The sequence below is a fragment of the Thamnophis elegans genome, chromosome 15 (assembly GCF_009769535.1).
Source record: "Thamnophis elegans isolate rThaEle1 chromosome 15, rThaEle1.pri, whole genome shotgun sequence".
Classification (NCBI taxonomy): Eukaryota; Metazoa; Chordata; class Lepidosauria; order Squamata; family Colubridae; genus Thamnophis; species Thamnophis elegans.
In genome coordinates, this window is record NC_045555.1 from 10,745,823 (window position 1) to 10,772,577 (window position 26,755).

Consider the following 26,755-nt stretch of genomic DNA (forward strand, 5'->3'; position numbering starts at 1 on the left):
ATTGGTTTTCCATTAAATCCTAGCACACTGTTAATTTATTATCTACTGACTGCATCAATGAATGGAAGCAGCCATAAGCAGCAACACCACTCAAATTACCTTCTCTGGTTCTACATTTAATCTCAGTTCCATGGTTTGTTAATTTTGTAAGGTACCTTAAGACTTAAAAATGGCATTCAAGGAATGAGAATGTGGCTAAGCATTCAGAATCAGTGTGAGGTTTCCTCCCCCACCATGTTAAAATAAACCTGTCTGACAGAGAGAAAAAAAACCCAAACCTAAAATTTTATATTGGAAAACACTGTGATAAACCTAGCAAATGACAAAATAATATTGATACAGAATGTGTCTGTGAGTTTCACGATATATATTTAAAGACTTTAGTTGGAGTTTTACATCATCTAATCTCTCTCTTTTTTTAATGTGTACAGTGGACTGGGAGTCATAAATTACTTATTTATAAACATATTGTTTTGGATTCTTAGCCAGTTCTTCACAAATGTTCTGCACAAATATCTTGATGAGTAGGCAGCAGCTTCTGTAACTTTTGTCCTTTGGTCGAATTTCAATGGCAAAAGAACCACCGGTCCACTGGTTGGAGAGAAAAGAAATAGGGGAATACAAAATGTCAGCACAATCTGTTTCAAGCTATATAGTAATTATTGTGGCTTAACAGAAGTAAATCATTTGGAGGCAATTTCTCTGAAAAATGACAGAAGCCGGGAAAAGCCAGGGAAAAACACTCATATTGAATACACTTTTTTAAAAAAAAATTGAAGTGGACATGGGTTTTAGCTGAACAGCCTTTGCCAGCGCATGATGTGAACATCTGACAATCTGCATATCAGGAAGTCATTCCTTCGACAATGTATGGGGAAACTCTTTCCATACATATTAAGAACATGAAAGGGAAAGCATCTTTAAGTGAAGGGATCATAAACCGAGATGGCTGAGCTTCTGTGTGTTCCAAAGGGATTTCAATGTGGGAAGTTTTATAGCTATGGTTTTCTTAATGCTTAATTCTGTAGCACTATAAAGCAACAGAACGTACATTTGGTTTCCAATATGCAGTTTCCAGAACAGCAATCATGCTAAATTGCCACAGTCTAATCAAAGTTACATATATGATAAATCAGATTTTAAACCTCATGAACTTATGCTCTTGTAATTATTAGTCTTTAAAATGCCTACTTCTTTCTTAATAAAAAACAAGACATCTTAGTAGACATCAAAACCAATACTGCAACCTAAATTGGGGTCTATATCTGTTTAGTATAGACATAATGGATAAATATCTTACTCTGGCTTACATTCAGCCAGGTTTAGTATCCCAACCAAATGATTGACTGCTTCTGTCCTTAAATCTGTTTTGCAATATGCAGCAAACTATAAGGTACAAATTTATTCAGCATATTCAAGTTAATATGAAAAACAGGAATTGTCAATCTTAACTGTCCAACACAAAAATACATATATTAATATTTCACTCCAAATTAAGATAACTTACCTTCAGCTGGTAGTGGATTACAGGTCCCACAAGGAGGTAGCTGAAAAAGAGATTTCATTCAGAATTTTTTTCTTAATTCAGAACTGCCTATAAATCAATATCAAATATTTTATAATAAATATAAAAATCAAATTTTGATAGTTTTGGAAATATCTTTGTTGGCTGCATGCAAGCTGGAAGAAGCTAGCCGGAGATGGAAAGTGTCAAGATGTGTTTATTAGGCTGTGAGTTTTCTTCTGCTTCTGTTTCCAATGTTAGTGAGAAAAACGGGTATTAAGATTATTGCAAGCCAATTCTAAGTAAAATCAATTAAACATTATTTTGTATTTCTGCTAACAAAGTTCCTTAGATTATTTTTTGAAACAGAGGAACAAGATGAAACTAGATGAACAGAATTAGTATAGTCAGCCTGTAGAAAAGATCAGAGGCAACTAAATTGTAAACTGCCCAGAGTCACTTGGTTGAGTTGGACAGGTACAGAAACTGAATGAATAAATACAATAAATTAATAAATTAAACTGACTTAAAAGGAGTTTGTGGGGGAAAGAAAACTTTACAGCAAAGTATACTTTTACCTGTTGTGCCCTCGCTTAACAAATGCCCTGTTTAGCAAACGTCTGAGCTTATGACTCCCCTAAAGAGTAACTTTATGATTGGTCCTTGCACTTACAATTCTCAGTGTCCTCGTGGGTGCATGACCGAAATTTCGGCACTTTGCAACCAGTGGACATTTACAACTGGCACAAAGTCCATGACCATGTGATCAACATGGGCATGCTTTTTAGTCAGATTCTGATAAGCAAACTCAATTGCAAGCTGTGGTCACGTGATGTCTCACTTAAGGATCGTGGGTTGACTTGCTTAATAGCAATAGCAATAGCAGTTAGACTTATATACCGCTTCATAGGGCTTTCAGCCCTCTCTAAGCGGTTTACAGAGTCAGCATATTGCCCCCACAGTCTGGGTCCTCATTTCACCCACCTCGGAAGGATGGAAGGCTGAGTCAACCTTAAGCCGGTGATATTAGAACCGCTGAACTGCAGATAACAGTCAGCTGAAGTGGCCTGCAGTACTGCACCCTAACCACTGCGCCACCTCGGCTAATGACCAAATGGGAACGGATGTCATAGATCTATCACAGTCACATGACCTTTCGCTTGGCGGTGGGGCTACTGGTTCCAATTCTGATAATTAAGTAAGGATTATTTGTAAAGTGGATTCCTAAGATACACACTAGATCCTCATGGGGCTAAATTTCACAACCAATACTGTAAGGCAGTGATGGCACAGAAACGTCATGCGCACATGCATGTGCTCATCAGGGCTGTCCTCCAGAAAAGCCAAACTTCTGGGTTCTAGCATGCCTGCGTGTCCAATGATCAACTGGCCGGCACACATGGGCACGCTGGTTTTGGCACTGCCACGTGTTTGAAGGGATCGCGCTCTGGAAAAGCTGAACTTCTGGATTGTGGCGTGCACACATGACATGGATACACCAGTTTTTGGCACTGCTGCATGTGTGAAGGACAGCTGATCACCATGTGCACATGCGCACCAGAAACCCGGAAGACAAACAGGCAAGGCCATGCATGCTGGGTGACATGGCTTTATGTGCCACTTTGAGCCGCATGCCATAGGTTCACCATCATGGCTGTAAGGGTTAGAAGGTAAGGCTATGTATATTGACTAATTACTAATATTGACTAATAAAGGTAATTTCTCTTCAGTATCAGAAAGGGTGATCCCTACAATGGTAAGTGGGAGGAATGCTACTGCCCTCAGGCCAAGCTTGTGGGCTTTCTCCAGCCATTGTAGAGTCTCTGGGAGCAAAATGTTGTTGTAACTACTAGACCTTGGATCTGATCTGGTATTTTCCTTTCTTAGTTTCCCCAGAATACAAACAGTATTTCCCGATAGATGTCCCAAGACATGAAGGAAACAAATGTTTATCAGAACTGCTTACCGCTGTCACAATGGCTATGGCAGCATTTTGACTGCAACAGAAAGGACTATCTGTCAAAGTTGCATTTGTGCTGGAAAGCAAACAAATAAGTAAGTAAATAAATAACCAGGTGTTTCTCCAATGCACTAAAGTAACATATCTTGAAACATACAAAATAGGGAATAAAATAGGACATAAATTCCATAAGATATTAAAGCATTAACTTTATACACAGGTTAACACATTCATTTAATTCATCTTCCCAAGTCACTTCTGAAAAAAAAACACGCAGTGTAACAACTTACCAACAAATCTCTCCTGCATCTGTTTTTTTAATTATTAGAGCCTTCCAATGGTTATGAGTGCTTTTAATGGTATCAATTGCAAAGTCCTGGGATTTAAAAGGGGAAACAAATTCAGTCTCTTCTCAGCAGCCTGATATAATAATATGTTGTGATTACCGCAACATACATAGATACATACATACATTTTATCTACCATATTGTTACACTGCACCATAAGGTTTTGGATTGAAACACTAACAAGGGTAGTGAAGCACCTCTATTTTTCAGACAATTAAGACGCACCTAGAGGTCTTATAGAGGAGGAAAACAAGGGAGGGAAATAATTTTTGATGTCTGTGGATCCCGCTTTTGCCCTCCCTGGCCCCCAGAAGCACTTTGCAGGCCAAAAACGCACCCATTTTTGGCCCAGAAAGTGCTTTTAGGGGCTGGGGAGAGCAAAATTCAGGTGTACTGAAGGTTCGGGATGCCGAAAATGGGCCTATTTTTGGCAAAAACGGACCCATTTCTGGCTTAAATGGGACCATGCAGAGCACTGCAGAGTGCTTCTGGGGACTGGGGAGGGTGAAAACGTGACACACAGAGGGTTCAGGAGACAAAAAATAGGCCCCTATTCAGTCTATAAGACGCACTGAATTTTTTCACCCACTTTTTTGGGGGGAAGTGCACCTTATACTCTGAAAAATACAGTAATTTGGGGGGGGGGGCTTTACATATTTTCTAGTTAAGAACAACTTCTGAATGCGGTTTTGAACAAAAACAGCCACAGACATACTTTCATGCACTTGTATTGTTTGCATTAACAAGAAAAGCGTAAGCAGCTTCAAGCAGTGGCCAGCAGTAGACAGAATATATACATACCCTATCTTTAAATTCTCCATTGAATGCGAACTGGTTTTCTGGCTTCCCATCAGGGACTTTGTATCGTCTAAACCAGTCCACAGTTGCTTCCAGGTATCCAGGCTTAATTCTTCTGACATCATCAATATCTTAAATTTTTAAAAGGCATACATTCAGAACCTACTCAAGTTTTGCTCAAGTGTCCTAGCATATTTTACTCTTAATTTCCCCGGGGAACATCTTGCAGAAGAAATCATTCTGGTAAAAAACAGCCTATATTCCATCAAGAATTTGACTGTACATCGATGGCTTTAATTAAGGACATTTCAAATTTAAGAGTAGGAAGCCAAAAGGAAATCAGATGAATATAGTATTCAAAATGAAGTTCAACTTTGTATGACAGCTATTTATATGCAGGTAGCAGTGGTGGGTTTTACATTTTTTTTGGAACCTACTCTGTGGGTGTGGCCTGCTTTGTGGGAGTGGCTTGCCACCCATGTGACTGGGTGGGAGTGGCTTGCTGGCCATGTGACCGGGTGGGAGTGACTTGCTGGCTATGTGACCTCTATCATGGCTGGGAATGCTGACATCATTTTCCAAGTACTTAGAGGGCCAAGAACTTCCCTTCCTAGATTGCAGCTTTAGCTTCCTTGAATGTTAACACACCTTCAGGCCATTCAAATACAGACTAGTTGTGATCCTGGAACCATATCACATGCTTTATATATTAATATCATATTCAATGTAATCATTATTGCTAAAAAACAAGCAGCAATTAGAGTAGTTTGTAACAGAACATGGGCAAGAAACAAGAAGTTGATTCACCGCCACCACCCCTATTTTAGCTTATTTTTGTCTTATCTAATATTTTCCTGCAATTCTTCCATAATCCGGACTAAAAAGAGTTCTACATAATTATACTTTTAAAATAAGTTTGATGTCCAACAGATTTCCTAATTATTAATATGAACAGGTTCTGGCCTGTTGCTTAAAAAAATAAATTCATAAATATATGCCCAATAAAAAAGAATATGTTGGAGTACTGAAAAACTCAGCCAAATGGGAAAATCCAGAGGAAAAAAAATTGGACTTCCTGCTAAGAAGTAACAATTTATATATAGTATGCACAATACTTTTAGTTAAATTATTGCTGAACAATTTATAATAGTTGCATCAAAGTATTATTCTAAGATATTTGCCGCTACTACCCTACTTCCTAGATGTTCATTATTGTCTCTCCTCCCCCCGCCCCAAGATTTAAGGGCATGTGAAACAGTTTTGATTAAAATGGCATGATATGAAACTTCTCTCCTTTGAAATAATATTTGGTTTTAATTCACCAATGAATCAAAAGGAATGTTTCATGCTTCCTTGTTACACAGCATTTGTTTTAGCTTTCCATAGCTCTCCCCAACACCAACCAAGAAAGATAAAACCACAGAAATCTAATACTGTTGTGCACAGCTTTGCACACCTGAAAGGGACAGACAGGCTGCCACAACTTCACTGAGAAGACATTTCTGAGAAGAGAAACTTCTCCGGTCTGGCTGCACCCAAGCTGGTGGATCGCCCGTGTGATCAGAGCAACCGTGTGGCTCACATGCACTGGCTGTCTCACTGGTGACGAGCGGGCGGTTGCGGGCGCTCCACCAGCTCGGGTGCAGCGGACCAGAAAAGTTTGCGCGGCACTGGCAGGCAGGTTCTAGGACGCCTGCCTGCCAGTAAGGAACCTCCCTGGACAGCGCTTTTCTGAGCACGGGGAGACGGATGGTGCAAACTATTTCCTGTCTCCCCGTGCTCAGAAAAGTGATTCCATTTAAGTCCTTTGCTGGCAGGCAGGTTCTAGGACACCTGCCCGCCAGTAAGGGACCTCCACACACAGTGCTTTTCTGAGCATGGGGAGACGGACGGGGCAGGCATTCCAGAACGTACTTCCGGATCTACCAGTGGAACCTCCTCTCACCAGATTGGTAAATTTCACCATCCAGTTCTCCTGATCCGATGCGAACCGGCCGAAACCTACCACTGACAAGTAGCTCTCAAGTTAGGACCACAATTGAGCCCAAAATTTATGTTTCTAGGTGAGACATTGGTTAAATGAGTTCCGCGCCACTTAACAGCTTTTCTTGCCACATCTGATAAATGAATCATGGGAGTTCTTAATCTGGCCTCCTCACTGATTTTGCTTGTCAAAAGTTACAAAAGGTGATCACATGGCCCAGGGACACTGCAATCATCATAAATGTGAGTCATTTGTCAAGCATGTGAAGGTAAATCACATGACCATGGAGATGCTGCAAACAGTCGTTATGTCTGAAAAATGGTTATAAACACTTTTTTCAACACTGCTGTAACTCTGAATGCTCACTAAGTGAATTGCTGTTGAGTACTACCTGTAATCCTTAACACAAAGAATATAACACCAGCCCAACTCTGTATCAGTTGCACACCAGAGGTGGTATTCAGCAGGTTCTGACCAGTTCTAGAGAACTGGTAGCGGAAATTTTGAATAGTTTGGAGAACCAGTAAATACCACCTCTCATTGGCCCCGCCACCATCTATTCTTTGCCTTCTGAGTCCTAGCTGATCGGGAGGAAATGGGGGTTTTGCAGTAACCTTCCCCTGGAGTGGGGTGGGAATAGAGACTTTACAGTATCCTTCCCTGCCATGCCATCAAGGCATGCCCACAGAACTGATAGTAAAAATTTTTGAATCCCACCACTGTTACACACTTTCCATATGTGGAATTTCAAAACTGGAAAAAATAAGGCACAAACATGTCGGAAATCTCACTTCAAAGCTACTTACTATTCATATTAGCAGCTTCAGGATCATTAATATTGATTGCAATGATCTTCCAGTCCGTTTCACCTTCATCAATCAATGCCAGCGTGCCCAGAACTTTCACCTGAATTATGTCGCCTCTGTTGCACACCTGTTTGAATAAATTTACTCGTTAGGTAGGATTCAATAGCAATAGCAGTAGACTTATATACCGCTTCATAGGCCTTTCAGGCCTCTCTAAGCGGTTTACAGAGAGTCAGCATATTGCCCCCAACAATCTGGGTCCTCATTTTACCCACCTCGGAAGGATGGAAGGCTGAGTCAACCCTGAGCCGGTGAGATTTGAACCACTGACCTGCTGATCTAGCAGTAGCCTGCAGTGCTGCATTTAACCACTGCGCCACCTTGGCTTCAAATTCGCACAGCTGGTTTTACTAAGCCAGAACAGGTGAAGTAACAATATTTCCTCTTCTGCCTGATTGCTCAGCAACATGAATCTTGTGGAAAGAATTCCAGTGTTCATATTTCACTAAATCAGCAGCTTATTCAGAGGCTGATTTTGGACAACAATTTCTATAGGCAAGCTTTTCTCAGGTGAAGAGGAGACTATTTTCAGCTAAGATAGGTACTTTTCATTGTGCATTACATTCTTCCAAGAAATGCCTTAACAATAATATCTTCAAACCAATACTATATAAGCATAATGTCTGGGCACCTACTGGTTTTGCTTTCCACATAGTATTTAAATATTCAGGCTATACATAGAAATGGGCATGTCTGCATTCCATAACATTTTAGCTTTAATGCTGCAGCTGCACCAAAAATACGTAATACTGTATTGAAAGATTAGCCCTTTCTGCATCTAGTAGGCTCTCTATCAACTTCTAAAACAGCGGTTCTTAGACTACAATAATTTGGATATACCCTGCAGGGCAATGGAACTGCTTGTAACTGCTTGTCTGTGAGCCACAAATCCAGTTTGGGATTGCAGCTTCAAAACATTGTGTAAAACAACAGAATTTGGTGTTTTGTCAAAAATGCCATGTTTTCTTTTGTTTTGCATAATCAAGATTTAGAGTGGGGTGATGCCCCCCTGGACCTTTCCTTACCCCCAGGATACATGGGGGGCACTGCCAGGCTGCAACTCACACAGGTCCAGCCACAACCAGAAGTTTCCCTCCCCAAGCAAGAGCACTGTTTTCTGCTCCCCCCGGGGGAGTAATCACATTATTTCAGATGAGAAAAGGGATATAATTGGATCAAACAGTTTTAAGAACCACTGAATTAATGAGACACTGGATGGATAAGCCCTTATTATTTTAAAGTATCCCTGCCATTCTGAAATATAACCCTTCTCCACCCCCACCCCCAGTAGAATCTGTTCTGAAATGTTAAAATTGCATTGAGCTAATACACTTCCTATCATAAAACTTTAAAATTCTTTAAACATTTTCTGTACAGGTAATCCTCAAGTTATGATGGCAATCGAGACCGGAATTTTTTATCATTAAACAATGTACAGGTAGTCTTCAACTTACAACAGTCCATTACAACAGTGACCGTGACTGAAAAAAGTGACTTATGACCATTTTTCACACTTATGGCCATTGTCGCATCCCTATGTTACCGTGATTTATATTCGGATGCCTGAGTACTGACTCACATTTATAATGGTTGCAGCGTCCAGGGGTCATGTGATTACCTTTTGCGACCTTCTGACAAGCAAAGCATTTAATGACTGTCTTACTAATAGTGATTCACTTAACAAATGTGGCAAAAGTCATACAATGGAACAAAACTCACTTAACAATGGGGCATGCAAGCGCGGGATGGGGGCGCATACATGGGTGCTGCACACGCTTTGGGCACTTGGTCCAGAAAAGCTTAGCCACTCCTGCTCTACGCTTTTTAGCTTAGAGTCGGTCTCTTGCCCCCAACAATTTGGGCCCTCATTTTACCCATCTCAGAAGGATGGAAGGCTGAGTCAACCTTGAGTTTGGTGAGATTTGAACTGTCAAATTGCAGGCAGCCAGCAGTCAGTAGATGTAGCCTGCAATATGGCATTCTAACCACTGTGCCACCACACCTCATAATCCCTGACGTCCCTATTGCCCTCATTAAGTGAGGATCCAAGGATTGGCACCTGTTAAGAGTACTCCTTGCCATTTTTTGCTGGCTTCCAACAACCAAGGTCAATGGGGAGCTTGGCAGAAAGTTGCAAGTTCCAGGTGGTTTGTATGCAGACTAGCTGGCAGGCAAGTAGTTACTGCCAGGTGGAAAAAAGCAAGGGGGAGATTGCCTGCTACTGGGGATGGGGAGCGTGTGTGAGTAGCTGGGAAGACACAAGGAGAGACGCTGGGAGAATGTGTGGATGGGTGAGACTTACCTGAGCAACTTGCAACTTTCCCTGCTGCCTTCCCCACTGACTTTGCTGACTTTGCTGGCAAACTGGCAGGGAAGGTCATTTATTATTGATCATGTAATCACGGGACGCTGCAATCATCCCAGGTGCGAGCCGATTGCCAAGTGCTCAGATTGTGATCGCAGAGGTGCTGGGACAGCTGGAACTTCAAGGATAGGTTGTGACACTCATTTGTCCAGTGCCATCATAACTTCAAATGGTTGTTGAACAAGTGGCTGTTAACCAAAACTCTTCTACGTGTAAAAATTAGCCACTACTGCTTTTGCATATTGATAGTGACAGCTGGATGAACAGCCTGATTGCAAATATCTTCATAATAACTTACTGGTAACATTGCAAAGATGGTTAGCAAACCCCAAGTTTCCACCTGAAAAGGGTTTAGTTACCTTGTCTCCAATTTCACAAACGTCGATTGGATCATTGTCTCCACAACAGTTGGTATTTTTGTCTTTATGCATTGGATCTTCCCATGTCTGCAAAATAAATAGTTTCCTTTAAGTACTTGCTGTGCAACCTTCCTTTCATCTCAGTACAGCTCAATTAAAATTCAAAACGGTAACAGTATGAAAATATTTTGCTCTTTATGCGTTCTATAAAGGAATTCAAAACTGTTCTTTTTCCACTGACAACCATACAAGAACTGGGTAGCTGGTAGTTTGTGATGTCTTTGCTAGAAGAGCAAGAAAATAAGGAATTCGTATCCTTTCAAAGATATAATGTAGAGGTGTCAAACTCAATTTCACTGAGGGCAGCATCAGGGTTGTGTTTGACCCCAGGGCCCAGGTGGGCGTGGCCAGCTTGACATCACTCGTGTCAGGGCATCTATGGCATGAGCACTCTGCCAGAGAAAACGGGCTCTCGAGCTCCGTTTTAGGCTGGGGTGGTCTCCTGCAACCCTCTGCCAGCAAAAATGGAGCTTGGGAGGGTCACATTTTTGCTGACAGAGGCACAGTGGGCCATTCCTTCACTATTTCCTGGGCGGCCCCACGGGCTAGATCTAAACATCCTGTGGGCTGGATCTGGCTCCCGGGCTTTGAGTTTGACACCCCTAATATAATAGATCCCCCACAAAAGGGTACCGGATTCAAAGTTCTGATGTCACCCCCTCCCCCTCCCCACAGTGCACATTTTGTGCACTCAGCAACTGGCCTGCATTTACGACCATTTACAGTGCCTTGTGATGATATACTGTGATTTATGGCCATTTTGCCAGAAACAGGTGCAGAGTGAACAAGTTCAAGTTTCTCACAGGATAATGCAAGCATTGTTTATGAACATACAAAGGGCAAAACAATTTGATATAGAGTCCACGGCACTTCACATGAAATCAGAGCTACTTCAATGTAAAGAGGTTATCTCACATCCCATGTGATTGCAGGGGCAATGCTTGCTAACAGGAAGTTATAGTTCAGGTCTGCTTTAATAGAAATTGACCTAACTTCCTTCCGGTTGAGAAACAGTGTTATGAAAATCTGGCAAAGACAGCTATGGAACACATTGTATTTCATATAACAGCACATGCTATCTGGAGCACCAAGGATACCAGCTTGGGGAATACAAAGGATATAAGGGGGGCGGGGGATCCTTAATGAGATGAACACAAAGCAAGTTATGTGCCACTTTCTACGGAAAAGCAAACTTATGATCAAGACAGCTTTGAAATCTAAGAAAGAAGTTAAGAGTAAAATAAACTCACAAAGCCAACAAGTCAAAAAGAAAAGGAAAGCCTCATTATCTTTTCCCATAAATTACAGAAGAACAGAAAAATCAGTCAGAAGGAAAATTGACAGAAAAGACAATAATAAAATACTCCATTTTAAAATTGACAGAAAAGACAATAATAAAATACTCCATTTTAAAGTATATTGGGTTACTAGATTTTGGATACAATGGAAATAAAATCTATCCACATCATTAGTCTCTGTGCATGCATAAGTTCGTGCTTAAAATACCTGAAATTTACATGCGTAAAAACCCAGATGTTCTGCTCTGATGGACAGCCTTTTCCCTTTATCAGACTGTTAAATTGTATTTTAATAATAATAAATCCATTAATTGGATTAAAGTACATTGATCCAATTCATTTAATATGCTTTAATCCAACTCATTTAATGTTAAGCGTTTGATATGGTTTCCATGGACAAATTTAAAAGACAGCATCGATTGAAATAAATATGAAACCAAAATTGATTCATGGAGCATTCCTATCATTCCTATCAACATTGGTTTAGTTCGTTCAATCTATGCTGGCTTTATGAGATCTCTTTGTGTTTTTAAGGCTTCTTATGCTTTAATAAAACAGTTCTTTCTCTTGTAACACAGGCAGCTTGCTTGTTTACAACCTAAGGTGTTTTCTTCTTCCTCCAGAGAGTTTGCCCACAGTTGTCTATGCAGTGGTACAAAGTTCCCTTTCATTAGTGTTGTTTGTTGTTTGGAATTCATAAAAAAGATACGGTAATATTAGAGTACCTGTGGAATAGCGCCGTAGTTCCAGATATATCCCTTATGGGGAAATACATTAGCAACGTAACGTAGCTTTCCTTTCTTCACATCTTGTTTAATTGGATTGAGAGGATCCTTAGTTGCAATCTAAAACAGAATGTACTTACTTTAGTACTCAGATTTAAAATGAAAAAAATGTAACTTTTTGGGTAGATGTTTTACTTAATATTTCCAGCGATAATTATCCTGATTAATAGTAACCAATAACACACGCGCACCCACACAAAAACAGAGTGTGTCTCATTAGAAAAGGTTCAATTTAAGTATACTTTGGACTTTCGCTTTAAAACACTTACTAGATTATATACAATTAATAGCAGCCAATTTGAAATTTAATAAAGTTAGTCCTCAGCTTATGACCAAATCTGAGCCCAACATTTCTGTTGCTAAACAAGACAGTTGTTACGTGAGTTTTGTCCCATTTTACGACCTTTCTAGCCGCAGTTGTTAAGTAAAACACGGCAGCTGTTAAGTTAGTAACATAGTTGTTAACTGAATCTGCCTTCCCCACTGATATTGCTTGTCGGAAGGTTGCCAAAAGGGATCACATGACCCAGGGACACTGCAACCATCATAAATATGAGTCAGTTGCCAAGTATCTGAATTTTGATCACCTGACCGTGGGTGCAATGGTCGTAACTATGAAAAGCGGTCGTAAGTACTGTTTTCAGTGTCATTGTTACTTCGAAAGGTGACTAAATGAATGGTTGTAAGTCAAGGACTACCTCTAAAGTAAACTAGTTTTTATGAAGTAATTAATGAAGCCATCGACTACAGCACTCAAGCTGAATTACCTCCATCTTAGCATTGGTCCATCGAGGTATTTCCACAACCATGTTGAAGATGTGCTGAAAAGAACATAAATTCAGCAAAGTACATATAAAATATAACACAGAGAAATGTGCTGTCGGTCGTCTTTCCTGAATTGTCATCCAGCAACTATCCTTCCATGGAGCTCCCCAAAATGTTTCCATTCCCATGAATATTATAACTATGATTTTTTTTTCTCCTTCCTGCCCACAAATTTTGCCCAGAGTGTAGCTATTATCCAAATGTTAAACTGGCCCTATTATAACTTTCAATTGGGAGGAGATGCTTGTTTTTCCTTACCTAGGGAATGGGAAGAAACCTTTGACTTTTCAGAAAAAGATGTAGAAAAAAATTTCTCTTCTGTTTTGCTTTATTAATTAAGGGTGCTGGCTCTCTGGAATATTCAGACACAAAATTTTATTGACATCGAAGCAGTGGGGAGAACCCCAAAATCTTTCATTTGCTAATGCGGCAGCAAATATCTTTCATACACTAGAGAAGGTAATAATACATTATTGGAATACAGAATATATATGGGCTATGCACATCTGGTGCCACTTCCTACTTACCAGTTTATTCTTGCATTATTCACTGCCCATTAAAAGGATTTAAGCAGTCCTGAACCCTAATCCTGGTTTTCCATAAGCTTAAGGACAAGAGGGCAGATCAGCTTACTTTAACACAACCAGCTTAGGTAACTATTTTTTCCCTTCAAAGATTAAGTTATTTAAAAGTCCTTTTCACTGTCTAGGTCTGTCCATTTATGATAGAAGCTCAATCTTTGCTGTTAAGCAACTGCTGGACAGAAATGCTTCAAAAAAAAAACAAACCCATTGAGAAAAAAATCACCATCAAATTCTGCAAGTTAGGAAAGAGAAGCAATTTTAGCAAAATTTCAGAAGAAACAAAAGGTTTTGAACGTTTGTTTACACACAATTTCAGATCATGTTTACGTGGTTCGGTGAAGCAATATTAATTTGGAATATAATGATGGAAATAATCCTGGTAGGAATAAATTTGAAATGTCTCCAATACCAGAGTGAATGATGCTTTATAATACGATTAAGTTTATCATGACAATGTGAATATTGGAAAGTGCTAGAGACTAAAGATCATAATATTTTGCTCTAGGTAGAATTTTGAATCCTGCTTCCTATTTCTGCATTTTACCGAACGCTGACTTGCAATTTTAAAAAAAAGCTCTTACAAGCTGCATTGGGGTAAAGGTAAAGTTTCCTCTCTGACATATGTGCTAGTCGTTCTCGACTCTAGGGGGCGGTGCTCATCTCCGTTTCAAAGCCGAAGAGTCAGTGCTGTCCGAAGATGTTTCCGTGGTCATGTGGCTGGCATGACTAAATGCTGAAGGTGCATGGAACGCTGTTACCTTCCCACCAAAGATGGTCCCTATTTTTCTACTTGCATTTTTACATGCTTTCGAACTGCTAGGTTGGCGGAAGTTGGGACAAGTAACGGGAGCTCACTCCATTACGAAGCACTAGGGATTTGAACCACCGAACTGCTGACCTTTCTGATCAACAAGTTCAGCATCTTAGCCACTGAGCCACCGTGTCCCGGATTGGAGTGATGACCTTGCAATTCTAACTTTAAAGCTGGCTATTCTTGTTTATCCTCAGAACTCATCTTCGATTTAAGCCGCTGTCAGTGCGTGCAGATTCTCGGTCTTTCAAACACTTGCATTCTTTTCTCATATCTGTTTTTCTATTTATTTTATTAGTTAAACTGGCAATGTGGCAGTAAGAAGTTCATTTGAGGCATTTACGTTTTTGAAATGTAACCATAAATCCTGATTATCTCAACCGCTTGTCCATGCAGTATTGCTGCCTAATCTGGAGGCCAAGTGTTCATAATAAGAGCCAAGGTGGCGCAGTGGTTAAATGCAGCACTGCAGGCTACTGCTAGATCAGCAGTTCAGCGGTTCAAATCTCACCGGCTCAGGGTTGACTCAGCCTTCCATCCTTCCGAGGTGGGTAAAATGAGGACCCAGATTGTTGGGGGCAATATGCTGACTCTCTGTAAACCGCTTAGAGAGGGCTGAAAGCCCTATGAAGCGGTATATAAGTCTACTGCTATTGCTATTGCTATAATGTTCTGACCAAGTCTACCCAAGAGCAGGAAGCAAACTCCTTGTCCCGACAAAAAACCCTTTTATAAATTTACTGTGAATTCTGCTCATTCATATCCAGCAACGTCTTTCAAGAGAGGATTTACAATCACAGACCTTATCTGGCTTGGAGAGCTGACAGGCTGATATCTGCAAAACTTGGCAAGGAGTCTCAGAGAGTCACGAACCAATTAAGCGAACTGATTGTCTCCTGCAAACTCCACTCTCTTTTTGCTCCTCTTTTATTCCCTCTGGGAGGGGCCATTCATCGTCCAACCCTGGCCTTACTCCCAAGTCTACCCTTAGTCCTTAACTGTTCCTTTCGTCCGGCGCATGTGCACACTGGGAACAGGCTTCAGCTGTTTGTCTGCCCCACTGATGACTGACTCTGAAGGCAGCTGATAACTGGCATACGGCCCTGGCCCCCTCTCTGCCTCTGACACAGAGCCCTCATCAGAGCCTTCCCCAGACTCCAGGACTGGCCGATCTTCCTCCCCAACCTCCTCACTGTCTGAATCTGCTGCCAGCTCCACAGGCCGCTGGCGGGCCACAACACATAAGAACTTTTCTTGTTCTATCTGAAGCTCAAGTATTTCATTTAACTTGACACTTTCATTGAACCAGTAAAACATAATGTCTGGGGCTTATTTGCTGATTTCCTATAGCAGCTGGAATAAAAGATATGTAAAATCCCAACGAAGCATAAATTAGGCCTGTAGCTAGACTAGATGTCTGGCACAGCAGCGTTTTCAGCCAGCTAGGCCATTTAATCATGCTGGGGAGATGAAAGAAATTAAGGTTTCTCCAAACTAAATGTTCTTAGTCTGATGGACAAAGTCATTTTATTCAAGCACCAGGGTGGATACAAATCGATGCTTTTTTTAAAAAAATGATTTTTTAAAAAATTTAAATCGGTTTTTTTTTATTGTTATCAAATTTATTTTAATAAAATGTTTTTGGAATAAAAATCTATCTAAAGATAGTTTTCTACTTATTGTACATTAATTAATTAATAACCTTTGAAAGGTCAGTAAATGAACTGTTGTATGTTGAGGACTACCTCTACAGCAGTTGCCTTGTATGGCAAATACAGAGATTAGATTGTGATTAAAAGATACACAATAAAAGCAATGTTTCCTTTAAAATGGGGGTGCCAAACTCGTGGCCCAGATACGTCACGTGCTGGTCACGCCCACCCGTTTCAGCAATGGGGAAAAAAGTCACATGATAATAATGTGATGCTGCGAGTTTGATACCCCTGCTTTAAGATGAATTACCTATTTAGCACATAATCATATAGTTCAGAGGAACAGGTGAAAGGAGAAAAGAAAGCATGTATATTACCTTGGCAGCATCTGCATATATTGGAATGTCATGGAAAGGAGAGATGTACTGTCCTTGATCATTTTCTGGAAACGAAAGAAGATGCCTATGATTATTATTAAATAAATTCAACACTAAGACAAAAGAACCTTAATAGGACATTTATGACAAGAAACAATTTCTGTTTTATCAGTAGGATAGGGAGCAGAGTTGGGATTCAAATAATTGAACAACTGGTTCTCTGCCCTAATGACCAGCTGGATAGATGGGGCTTGGTGGTCATGTGACCGTGTGGGTGTGGCCAACTCAATGTCACTCACATCAATGGGCGCTTAGCTATTACAATGTAATAAGGGTTAACCGGAGAGGCAGTTTCTGTAAGCAGGGCATTAAAGATTGGGCTAGAAACACCACCAGAATGTTTCCTTCCTGTCTTCCTTACAGGATTAGCCCTGTAAAGTGGGAAAAAATAATAGGCGATTTCTTCTGGTTCTCTGAACTGCTTAGTGAACTGACTGAATCCCACCACTGATAGGGAGCAGTGGGTTTCACTTATTTTTACCATCAGTTTGCACACTTTCACGCATGCACTTTGCTTGTGCCCGCGCCTTCCGCACATGCGCCTGGCCTCAAAAAAGGTGGCTAAATAAGACGGTATAGCACCAGGGCAGGTGGGCAGGCCCACCCTGATCTCAGCTACTGGTTTGCTTGAACCAGTCCGAATCAACTGAATACCACCTCTGGATGGGCCCTCTCCCCTCCTCGATAATCTGCTCCAAATTGGTAAAATCTCATTTGGAGGATTCTGCACATCTGCAGAAAGGCGGCAAAAGAGGAGACGATGCCAAGACTCAATTACAGACGCAATGGATTTGAGTCAATAAGATGAGCATCTCTAGGAACACAAATTTAAAGACTTGATAGTCTCTGCAGTTAGTTTGCATTCCAATTAAGTCAAAACAGAAGTTTTACACAGAATTCCCATGTGCTTCGTCTCGAATTATTCACTTGTAATAAGAAGAAAGTGGCACTTATGATCAAGTCTGTAAAAAACCTTAAGGATATCCTTAACTTTTATCTGCCAGATGTTCTGTTCAGATGACTCCCAGTGATCATGTTGATTTAAATTCTTCTAACCAATATTTATAAATTAAACCTATGGAATTTAATGCAACCTTGAAATGACACAGACCCTGGGAAAACTCTTTCCATTTATGTATGTGTAGACAGAGAACAGTAAAAGTAAACAAACTTCCTCATGTCTCCTTTCAGCTAATCACTATTCTGCCCACTCAACAAATTTCTGATTTAATGGAGAAGATGAAAGAATTAGTGACATACTCATAGTTACATTTAACCACAAATTACAACATGAAGTTTTTATAAGTTACAGCAGGGGTTTCTAACTGGTGGCCTGCGGGCTAGAAGTGTCACACACAGGTATGTGACGCCGCAAGTTTGACACCCGTGGGTTAGAGCAGTGGTGAAATTCAACATTTTTCCCTACTGATTCTGTGGGCATGGCTTGGTGGGCATGGCCTGGTGGGGATCATATGACTGGGTGGGTGTGACAATATTCTTTTTACTTTTTAAAGCATTTTTTAACTACCCGTTCTCCCGAACTGGTACTTTAAAAATGCTTTAAAAAGTTCCGACAATAATGTGGCAGATTGTCAAAAAATTTTAAAAAACTTTTTAAAGCATTCTTTACCTACTGGTTCTCTGACAATCGGCTGTGTGACAATCAGTTGTGCCATGTGATTGTTGGAACTTTTTTTTTTACTTTTTAAAGCCTTTTTTTTACTATCTGTTCTGGCGAACAAGTAGCATTTTTACTACCGGTTTGGGCGAACCAGCGTAAGCCAGTAGCATTTCACCCCTGGGTTAGAGCATGAGTTTTTATCAACATGAAGGCCCCAGTTGCATTTACACTGACAGCAATAGCCGAGTGGTAGAAAACCTGTAGATGCAAAAGGCAATTGTGGGATTCAAATTAGTTAACAAATGCTAAGTCTGGATAGAAAAATATCATAACCTAAATATAATCCATGAATTACATTTTAATGCAGTAATTACTATAAAATAGCTAGCAACCTGGCACAAATCCTACAGGACATAATCATCAGCTGAGATTCAACAGCATCTCTCCCTTTAAATCTGCCTAAACAGATTGAAAAAAAAACTGCACACTCTTCCCATATGGTGTAAGTGTTGAGGCAACTGCGGAGATGAATATCTATCCTGATCCAATGGTGGTAATTCTGTATGAAGGAAAAATACATAGGTTCCTTGCCCCTTTTTATCAACATTAAAAATAGCCACAATGAAGTCTACCACATCTTTGTTCATACAGGCTTGCATGGTTTTGTGCAGGCCTCGATGTGCACATATTGCCACCTCTCCTGTTTCATTGGTTGTCAATTTGCTTCCTTGTGCAATTCAAGATGCTGGTTGTCACTTTTAAAGTCCTTCATGGCTTGGGACCAGGTTATCTGAGGGACGGCCTCTTGCCGGTGATATCTACGCGACCCAGTAGAGCGGGGAGACAAGGAATGTTGAGAGTCCCATCCCCTAGCAGCCTACACCTGGTGGGACCCAGAGGAAGGGCCTTCTTCGTGGTGGCTTCCTCTCTCTGGAACATTATTCCTCCAGAGATTAGAATGCCCCCCCCCACACACACACACTTTAAAGCTCTGAAAAGAGAGATTAAGAGGGCACCACATGGACCGGCTTGATTTTACAACCTTTTTGCTGCAATTGTTAGCCAAATCACCACAATCATTAAATGAGGCATCCCACAACTGTAAACTTGCAACCTTCTCTGTTGGGTTCCCCACTGACATTTTATGTCAGAAGCCAGCTGCTAGGAAGATGGAAAATGTCAATCACGTGTCTGCAGGTTGCTACAAGCATGTGAGTTGGTTGCCAAGTGCTCAAATCACAAGCATAGGACTCTGGGGGCATTGCGACGGTTGTGTGAGGACCACTTGTAAGTCACTTAAGACGTCTGGTACTCCTGTGTGACTTTTTTATTTTGGTAGTAATTTTCCAGCTGTTTGCCAATAGTCATTCGGAATGGCGATTGCTATTATGGAATTTGCCTATCACACCACGCCAACTACGGCTGGTAACCTTTGGATAATCTCACCAGACATTTCCTGTATGGTGAACATGGAAATTCTTGCGGTCGATCATTGATAAGAAGGAAATTGCCTTAAAGGATTACAGTACAGAAGGCTGTTTTAATTTTACAGCTAGTACAGTCAGACTTTAAACTCAACTTGTGTTTGTAGAATGGCAGCAGGAAATGGGTGACTATAAAAATCACCTTCCAACTAGAAGGAAACTAGAGAGAATGCCTTTAAAAACTACAAGAAAGGCAATAGTCAAGCCATTATACTATAGATACCTGGATCAACTTATATTTTTCTTTTCCTCTCAAACTGAGCAGTTTCTGGTGACTTCCTAGATGCCCCCAAATAGTTTATTGGCAGTAATATAGCAGTATTTGGTTGGTGCCTCTTTCCAGGGCGCTTTTTAAAAACTTTCCCAAGTATAGATTCCATTCACTCCAATCTCTATTTCATGGACCCTTTCCAACTGAATCACAGTGATTCATTTTATCACACAATTCAAACAAAGGGAGGGGGATCTGTCCTAAGCCCTACAGATGATACAGGCATTACTCTGCTGTAATCCTTTACAGTGCTGGCCAAAGAAAAAAGCCACAATTGAGCAACACAGTTTAGCAAGATTTTTTTTTAAAAAAATCACTTGAGGATGTGGGGATGCCAGTTTTAGAAAAGTGTCACCCAGATCATTCATGTGGTATTTCAAATCTTGCTAAATCGTGTTGCTTAACCTTGGCTAAGTGCAAAGACCTTTTTGCTCTTGGGATCAAATGTAAAGAACATCACAATGGAATATTTTAATGGAGAGTTAAATTTTCTGGTTTGAACCAAACAGAAAGATCGAGTTGTTAGCTGCCAAACAGTAAACGCTCTATTATTTGGATAACAGCAATTTATAAATTTAGAATACAGTTGCTGTATTAGATCATTTTCCATTCGTTGATCTATCTGTGGTTCTCAAAGTGGGCGGTACTGCCCCTGGGGGGTGGTGGGACGACTTAGGGGGGCACTAAGAGGCAAGGGGGTGGCAGGGGGACACTAAGAGGCAAGGGGGAAAGCAGGGGGGCGCTAAGAGGCAAGGGGGACAGCAGGGGGGTGCTAAGAGGCAAGGGGGCGGCAGGGGGGTGCTAAGAGGCAAGGGGGTGGCAGGGGGGCACTAAGAGGCAAGGGGACAGCAGGGGGGCGCTAAGAGGCAAGGGGGACAGCAGGGGGGTGCTAAGAGGCAAGGGGGCGGCAGGGGGGTGCTAAGAGGCAAGGGGGTGGCAGGGGGGCACTAAGAGGCAAGGGGGACAGCAGGGGGGCGCTAAGAGGCAAGGGGGACAGCAGGGGGGTGCTAAGAGGCAAGGGGGCGGCAGGGGGGTGCTAAAGGGCAAGGGGGTGGCAGGGGGGCACTATGAGGCAAGGGGGTGGCAGGGGGGCACTATGAGCATGGGGGCGGCGGCAGGGGGTGCTAAGAGGCAAGGGAGGTGGCAGAGGAGGTCTGCTGTACTGTACTCCTGACTTGCCTAGCTTAGCGCGCAGGTGCAGAAGGGAATGCGATGGGACTGAAAGCGGGAGTTCTTCCCTGCGCGGCTTCTGTGGAGGTGGCAGCTCAGTCTCGTGTCACCAGGAACCGGCGAGGCACGCCTTTGGGAAGGCTTGGGTCTCACGCACACCTTCAACGGGTGGAAGGGCTGGGTTCTTCTTCGTTGCGTGAGACTAGCGGTTAAAACTGTTCCTCCAGCTACAGGGGGGGGGGAGGCCATGAACCCCTAAACGTAGCAATGGAGTTGTCTTCCCTGATTCTCGCCGTTTTACCCCTTCCTTCTCTGCGTCCCGCTGTATGGGCATGTGGGTGAAGAGCTTCACAAGAGCCGAAGGTCCTGCCCCACCCGACATGAGCGCACGGAGACCCTTGGTCGGTCTGTCATGCTATGTAGAAACTGAACTGCTGCCTCTGTAAAAAATTGCAGGGGAAGCTGAAATTTTGGAATGTGATTCTTAAGGGGAAGAGCGTCTACTCTGCTTGAACTACTTTTTTGGTAAATAAAGATTGAACAGCGTACAAAAGAGGTTGTGGATTCTATTCCTTTCATGGTGGGGCAGGGCATGATTTTTCATAGATGCACATTTTTTTTATATAGTATTAGTATTGTTAATAGGATTCTTTTTAAAATCACCTGCATTAATAAACAATCTTAATCTTGCCCACTGCTAGAAATACTCCAGAAAATGTATTTTAAATTAGTAATATTTTTTATACCATTAGCTGGCTGGCTGATCTGCTGAAAGAGGGAGGCACGTTTTGTTTAGAATAGTTTGTGGAATTGAGGCAAGTGGTTCTCAAGCTCTGACACACCTATCAAAAGTACCTTACAGTGCAGTTTAACATCATGTCCTGACTACATCCTTGTGTTTCCCCCCAAAATGAATTGTCATTGCCCTGATTCTCATTCCCAGTAATGAGTGAAATATCTTTAATCAACCTATCAGCAACCTATTTTTTTTATTTTTTCCATTTTCATACAGTCACATATATACTGTGCATAACCAGGGCCATACAACATTAAACAATAAACACAGCAATTCCTCTTGTCAACAATACCCCCCAAAATAGAAACCCAATATACCTCTTCGACCCTCCATACACCTCTTTCTTTCGCCCCCCTCCAACTTTCCATCTTCCCTCCATCATTCCCCTCTACCCTACTTCCCCTCCCCCTCTACCACTCCTCTCTCCCAGTCCACTCCCTCCCTTCCTTCTCACCCTCCCTCCCATCCTCTCTCCTGCCCTTTCTACCCCTCTTTCTTCTATCCCGCTACTCCTCCCTTTAGTGTATTTCTACTATATGTCAATGTATTCAGCTTGTCCTATTTTTACAGTGAAATTAAAGAGCAACAGTATACATGTGCAATCGCATTACATTGAAATCTAACACATACTATATATCCCCCCTCCCCCCCAACACCCCACCTCCCTCCCCCCCCTGACTTCCCAGAGCCCTACACGGTATAGATTTTTAACAAACAACAGTCTAAAATATATTAAGACAAAATAAATAAAAAAAGAAGTTAATAACATCTCTAGCAACCTATTATGGGGAACAAAAATGAATTTGGGAAGTGGCACATCTCTCCAGTATTGGGAGGCACTGGCACATCTCTCCAGTGTTCACAAGACAGACACCTCTTGCATTCCTGACACCAGCAGAAATCCAGCAACACTTGGTTTCTGGCTTTGTCAGGCCTAAAGAACCATGAACAACACATGGACTTACTTCTGAACAGTTTCTGTATTGTTGCTCACCTACAATCTTGCTAGACTACAGCAATTACCTGCAATAATTATAAATATAATGGTAGTCCAAATCGAAATCGACTCCAGATTACTGAACGGGGTGATTTAAAACTCCTGCTAAGTGACTTAAAACCAGACATTGGGAAACTGGTATCACTTCATCAAGCCCATCCATCACATTAAGAATTTACTGAACAGTGAGGTAGTTACTAAATTTACTGAGTTTACTAAGTTATCAGTCACTAAGATTCTTGATAAATGACAATCAGACTTTGAAAACTTGGTGTCACTGAATCATGTTCAACAATTTTGTTGAATTAACATCAACTAAAAAGGTTTTTAAATTGGATTTTGAATGTGCAATTAATTGTTACAGTTTTGAATTTTACTGTTACCATCTTCCTTCCGTGCAAACTGCCCAGTCACATGAAACCCCCCCCAGCCACACCCACCAAGCCACGCCCACAGAACCAGTAGTAAAAAAAATTGAATTCCACCACTGGGTGGGGGGCGGGCATTGAGGATCAGTTTGTAGCACCAAGGGGGCGGTGGACTGAAAAATTTTGGGAACCACTGATCTGGTTTAAAGAGACCTTTTTTGGAGATTATCTCTCTCTATATCCCCCACCCCAATTTAGAATCTGCAAACACAGCCAATTTACTTAACCCAGGGAGGTTACAAATAGTTTACATAACCCAAAATCACCATTTCACAACAGATTTTTTATGCAAGCATTATACCAGTACTTCACTGAAGTGATTTCCCCTTTCCTATACCCCAAATTCCCTCCAGTGAGGCAAAATAATTTTGTAATCCCATCTCCTATTGCTAAATTGTCAAGTTTCATTTTACCTCTAGGTAATTTTTCAAAATAGCCAGATGCCTACCCTGTTTCAATTCTTTTTACTAATTGAAAGCAGTGCAGTACAAATACATTGTGTAATACCATCTTGGAATTTAAGCCCATCATAAAACATTCTTCAAAATGAAAAAAAGTCTTCTGCAGTCACGACATAAGCCTAAATCTGAAAATCAGGCTTGTTAGATGTTTCATCTTTTCTAACCACTTGAAGAAACTAGAAGCATTTGAAATGTGGATTTACAGGTGGCTGTTATGTATAAGCTGGGTTGGCAAAATCACGAATGAGGAGAAAGCAAAGGGAAATCATCAAAGTTATTAAAAAGAAAAAGTTAGAATATTTTGGACATGTGATGCAATCACCTAATCCTCCAGGAAAAGATTGAAGGCAAATGAGGTCCAAGCAGAAGAACAATATCATGGCTTCAAAATCTAAGGGACTGATTTGGACAAAACTCAGCAGCATTTCTTCATGTGGCTGTTGAAAAAAATAGGATTGCCAACATGATCGCCAATGTCCGATGATGGATATGGCACAAGAAGATGATAAAACAATCTACAATGCATAATCAAGCAAGTACAGAAGGTAACTGCTTTTAGCCAACTTTGGCTGATCTCAAAAAGCTAATCAGGATCAGACTTGGTTGGGAGATAATCAGGCTTGCTGGCTATACTTGAACAGTAAAGGGCAAACCAATTCTGTAGTGCTGAGAAGACGACAAGAAATAAATGGGTAGTGGAACTTGTTTCAAAAGAGACTATGTTTTTGGACACCATTTATGTAATATCTTTGCATGAATAGTAATAGAGGTCACTGACATTTTTTTGAATCTCAAGAACCAATTTTCAAATAGTCATTTAAGTGAAAAGAGAGAGAGAGAGAAAAGACTGATAGCCTTAAAAATTTAAAGAACTGAAAGTAAGGTTGCAATTGCAACACATATACTATCAAAAGACATACTCCAATTTCTTCCCCTTCACTTTCTCCCCAGGTTCTAGAAAACATACATTTCCCTTATTTTTCCCATACTTGTATTGGTTTCTCCTCTTAAATAAATCATTTTAGTAGGACACACAGGCATATGAAAAAAAAACTTCCACCCAGCCCCATCTATGCTTCCGATACATTAACAAAATGGTCCTTGGAGGGAAGATTTCTATCATTCTCCTTTTCTAAAAGGAAGAAGCCAAATTCACGAGATAAATACAGATAATGTCCAAACCCACCAGGGATCGTTTGAGATGCTTGCTTGAGCAAGGGGGAGAGGGGGGAAGAGGCTGGACTATAAGACCTCCAAGGTGCCTTCCAGCTTTATTCTAACTCTAAAATATTGAAGTATGAACGCCTTCCCCATCCATACTCCCTACAAAAAGCTGCAACTAAGCTCCAATGGACTGAAACTTGGCTTATTTCCGAGGACGCGTATTTTGTGATGACCCAGAAACTTTATTTTTCAGGAGGCACACCCAGGTTTACTCAGCTTCTTGGAAAGACGCTTCCGGGGACACGACAGGTTAGAGGACCGTTGCAGCCGCCCCAGAGGAAAGCCAAACGCTAGTTACACTTATCTCCCGCTGGAAGCCCGGTTCACCCCCTTAATAGCCGCTGGCGCCACGCAAACGGAGCCCTAATGCTGCCTTATCTCATTGAGCAGCATGCATTCATTGCCCGTGTCAAAGGACAGCTGGCACTGGAAGGATCCCCTGCAAGGCTGGCTAAACCCTAGTTACGCGCCCCGCCAGCCGCCCCCGGGAAAAGGAGCGGCTCTCCCGTTCTCCCGGCCAAGGACTCACTGAAGAAGAGCCTATAGTCCAGGCTGTTTAGGGCGCCTCGCTCCTCCACTTGGTAACCAGCCATGGTGCTCATACGGGACCGGCTCCTGAAATGAGCCACAAGGGAAAGGCAAACGCACCGCGCAGCCGCTCAAGGCGGCCCCTGATTTGTCCCACCTGGCTCCCCCCATTTTCGGTGAGCCCGCCTCTCGCTGCATGGAACAAGCATGCCGCATGCCGCCACGCTGGTGCCGTACTGCGCAGGCTCCATTAGCTTTCTCTTTTCTTTTTTTTTCAACGCCGCTCCTCCGCCACACCTCCCGTTCGCCTGCAGAAGTAGGAAAAAGTGAGAGCGGCTTGCCCGCCGTTCGCTTCCGACTCTCGTGTTTTGGAAAGCTGAGCTCATCCTTTGGTCCGATTTCAACATGCGGACGGGGGAAGTGGGGCAATTATCATCCAGCATTTATTATTAAATATTGTGTGATATATTTTGAAGAGATAGTTACTCGGGGATGTCCCGAAAGTGGTTTTTTTTTTCAAGAAGCAACTGGATTTGTTTTTCTTTGAAGATGTTTTGCTTCTCATCTAAGGAGCTTCTTCAGTTCTGACTACTCAGTCAACAGTTCCGAGTTAGCCAGAACTGAAGAAGCTTCTTGGATGAGGAGCGAAACGTCTTCAAAGAAAAAACAAAAAGTCCAGTTGCCTCTTGAAAAAAGCACCTTTCGGACAACCATGACTGAGTATCTCCATGGACACTTACTGCTGGATCTGATTGTATCTTTCCTTCCTTGCAACAAAATAGTAAATTATTATGGCCAGAATCATACCCGCAAGATAGGTATGTTTCTTCGCTTATAACAGCATTGCTCAATCTCAGGACATTTAAGGTTTGAACTTTAACTCCCAGAATTCATATGCTAGCATGTGGTCAAGGGAATTCTGGGAGTTGAAGTTTAGACATCTTGAGATATAATGGTTTATGAATTAAATCACACGGGGACTTGTGTTCTAGTTAAAAGAAGCTCAAGGGTTAAAGTTTGAGCTTCTTTTAACAACCAGGTTATAAAACACCTATTTTTTAAATTGGCCATAATGGCACTGCTTCTGATTAGTTAGAATTTGTTATTACGTCTTACTATCTTATAATTGTATTGATTTGA

General features: G+C 41.5%; 1 protein-coding gene across 1 annotated transcript; it reads right to left on the reverse strand.

Annotated features, from left to right (window-relative positions):
* Window positions 1-5: 5 nt before the first annotated feature.
* PPA1 (inorganic pyrophosphatase 1) lies at window positions 6-25,735 on the reverse strand. Its single transcript, XM_032232314.1, has 11 exons — window positions 25,617-25,735; window positions 16,576-16,640; window positions 13,094-13,147; window positions 12,267-12,386; window positions 10,184-10,270; window positions 7,400-7,526; window positions 4,613-4,740; window positions 3,755-3,840; window positions 3,471-3,540; window positions 1,508-1,547; window positions 6-591 (listed from the first exon to the last, which is right to left on the reverse strand). Exons 1-11 carry the CDS (start codon window positions 25,687-25,689, stop codon window positions 566-568), a joined length of 876 nt encoding a protein of 291 aa, XP_032088205.1. The 5' UTR covers window positions 25,690-25,735; the 3' UTR covers window positions 6-565.
* Between the last annotated feature and the right edge of the window lie 1,020 nt (window positions 25,736-26,755).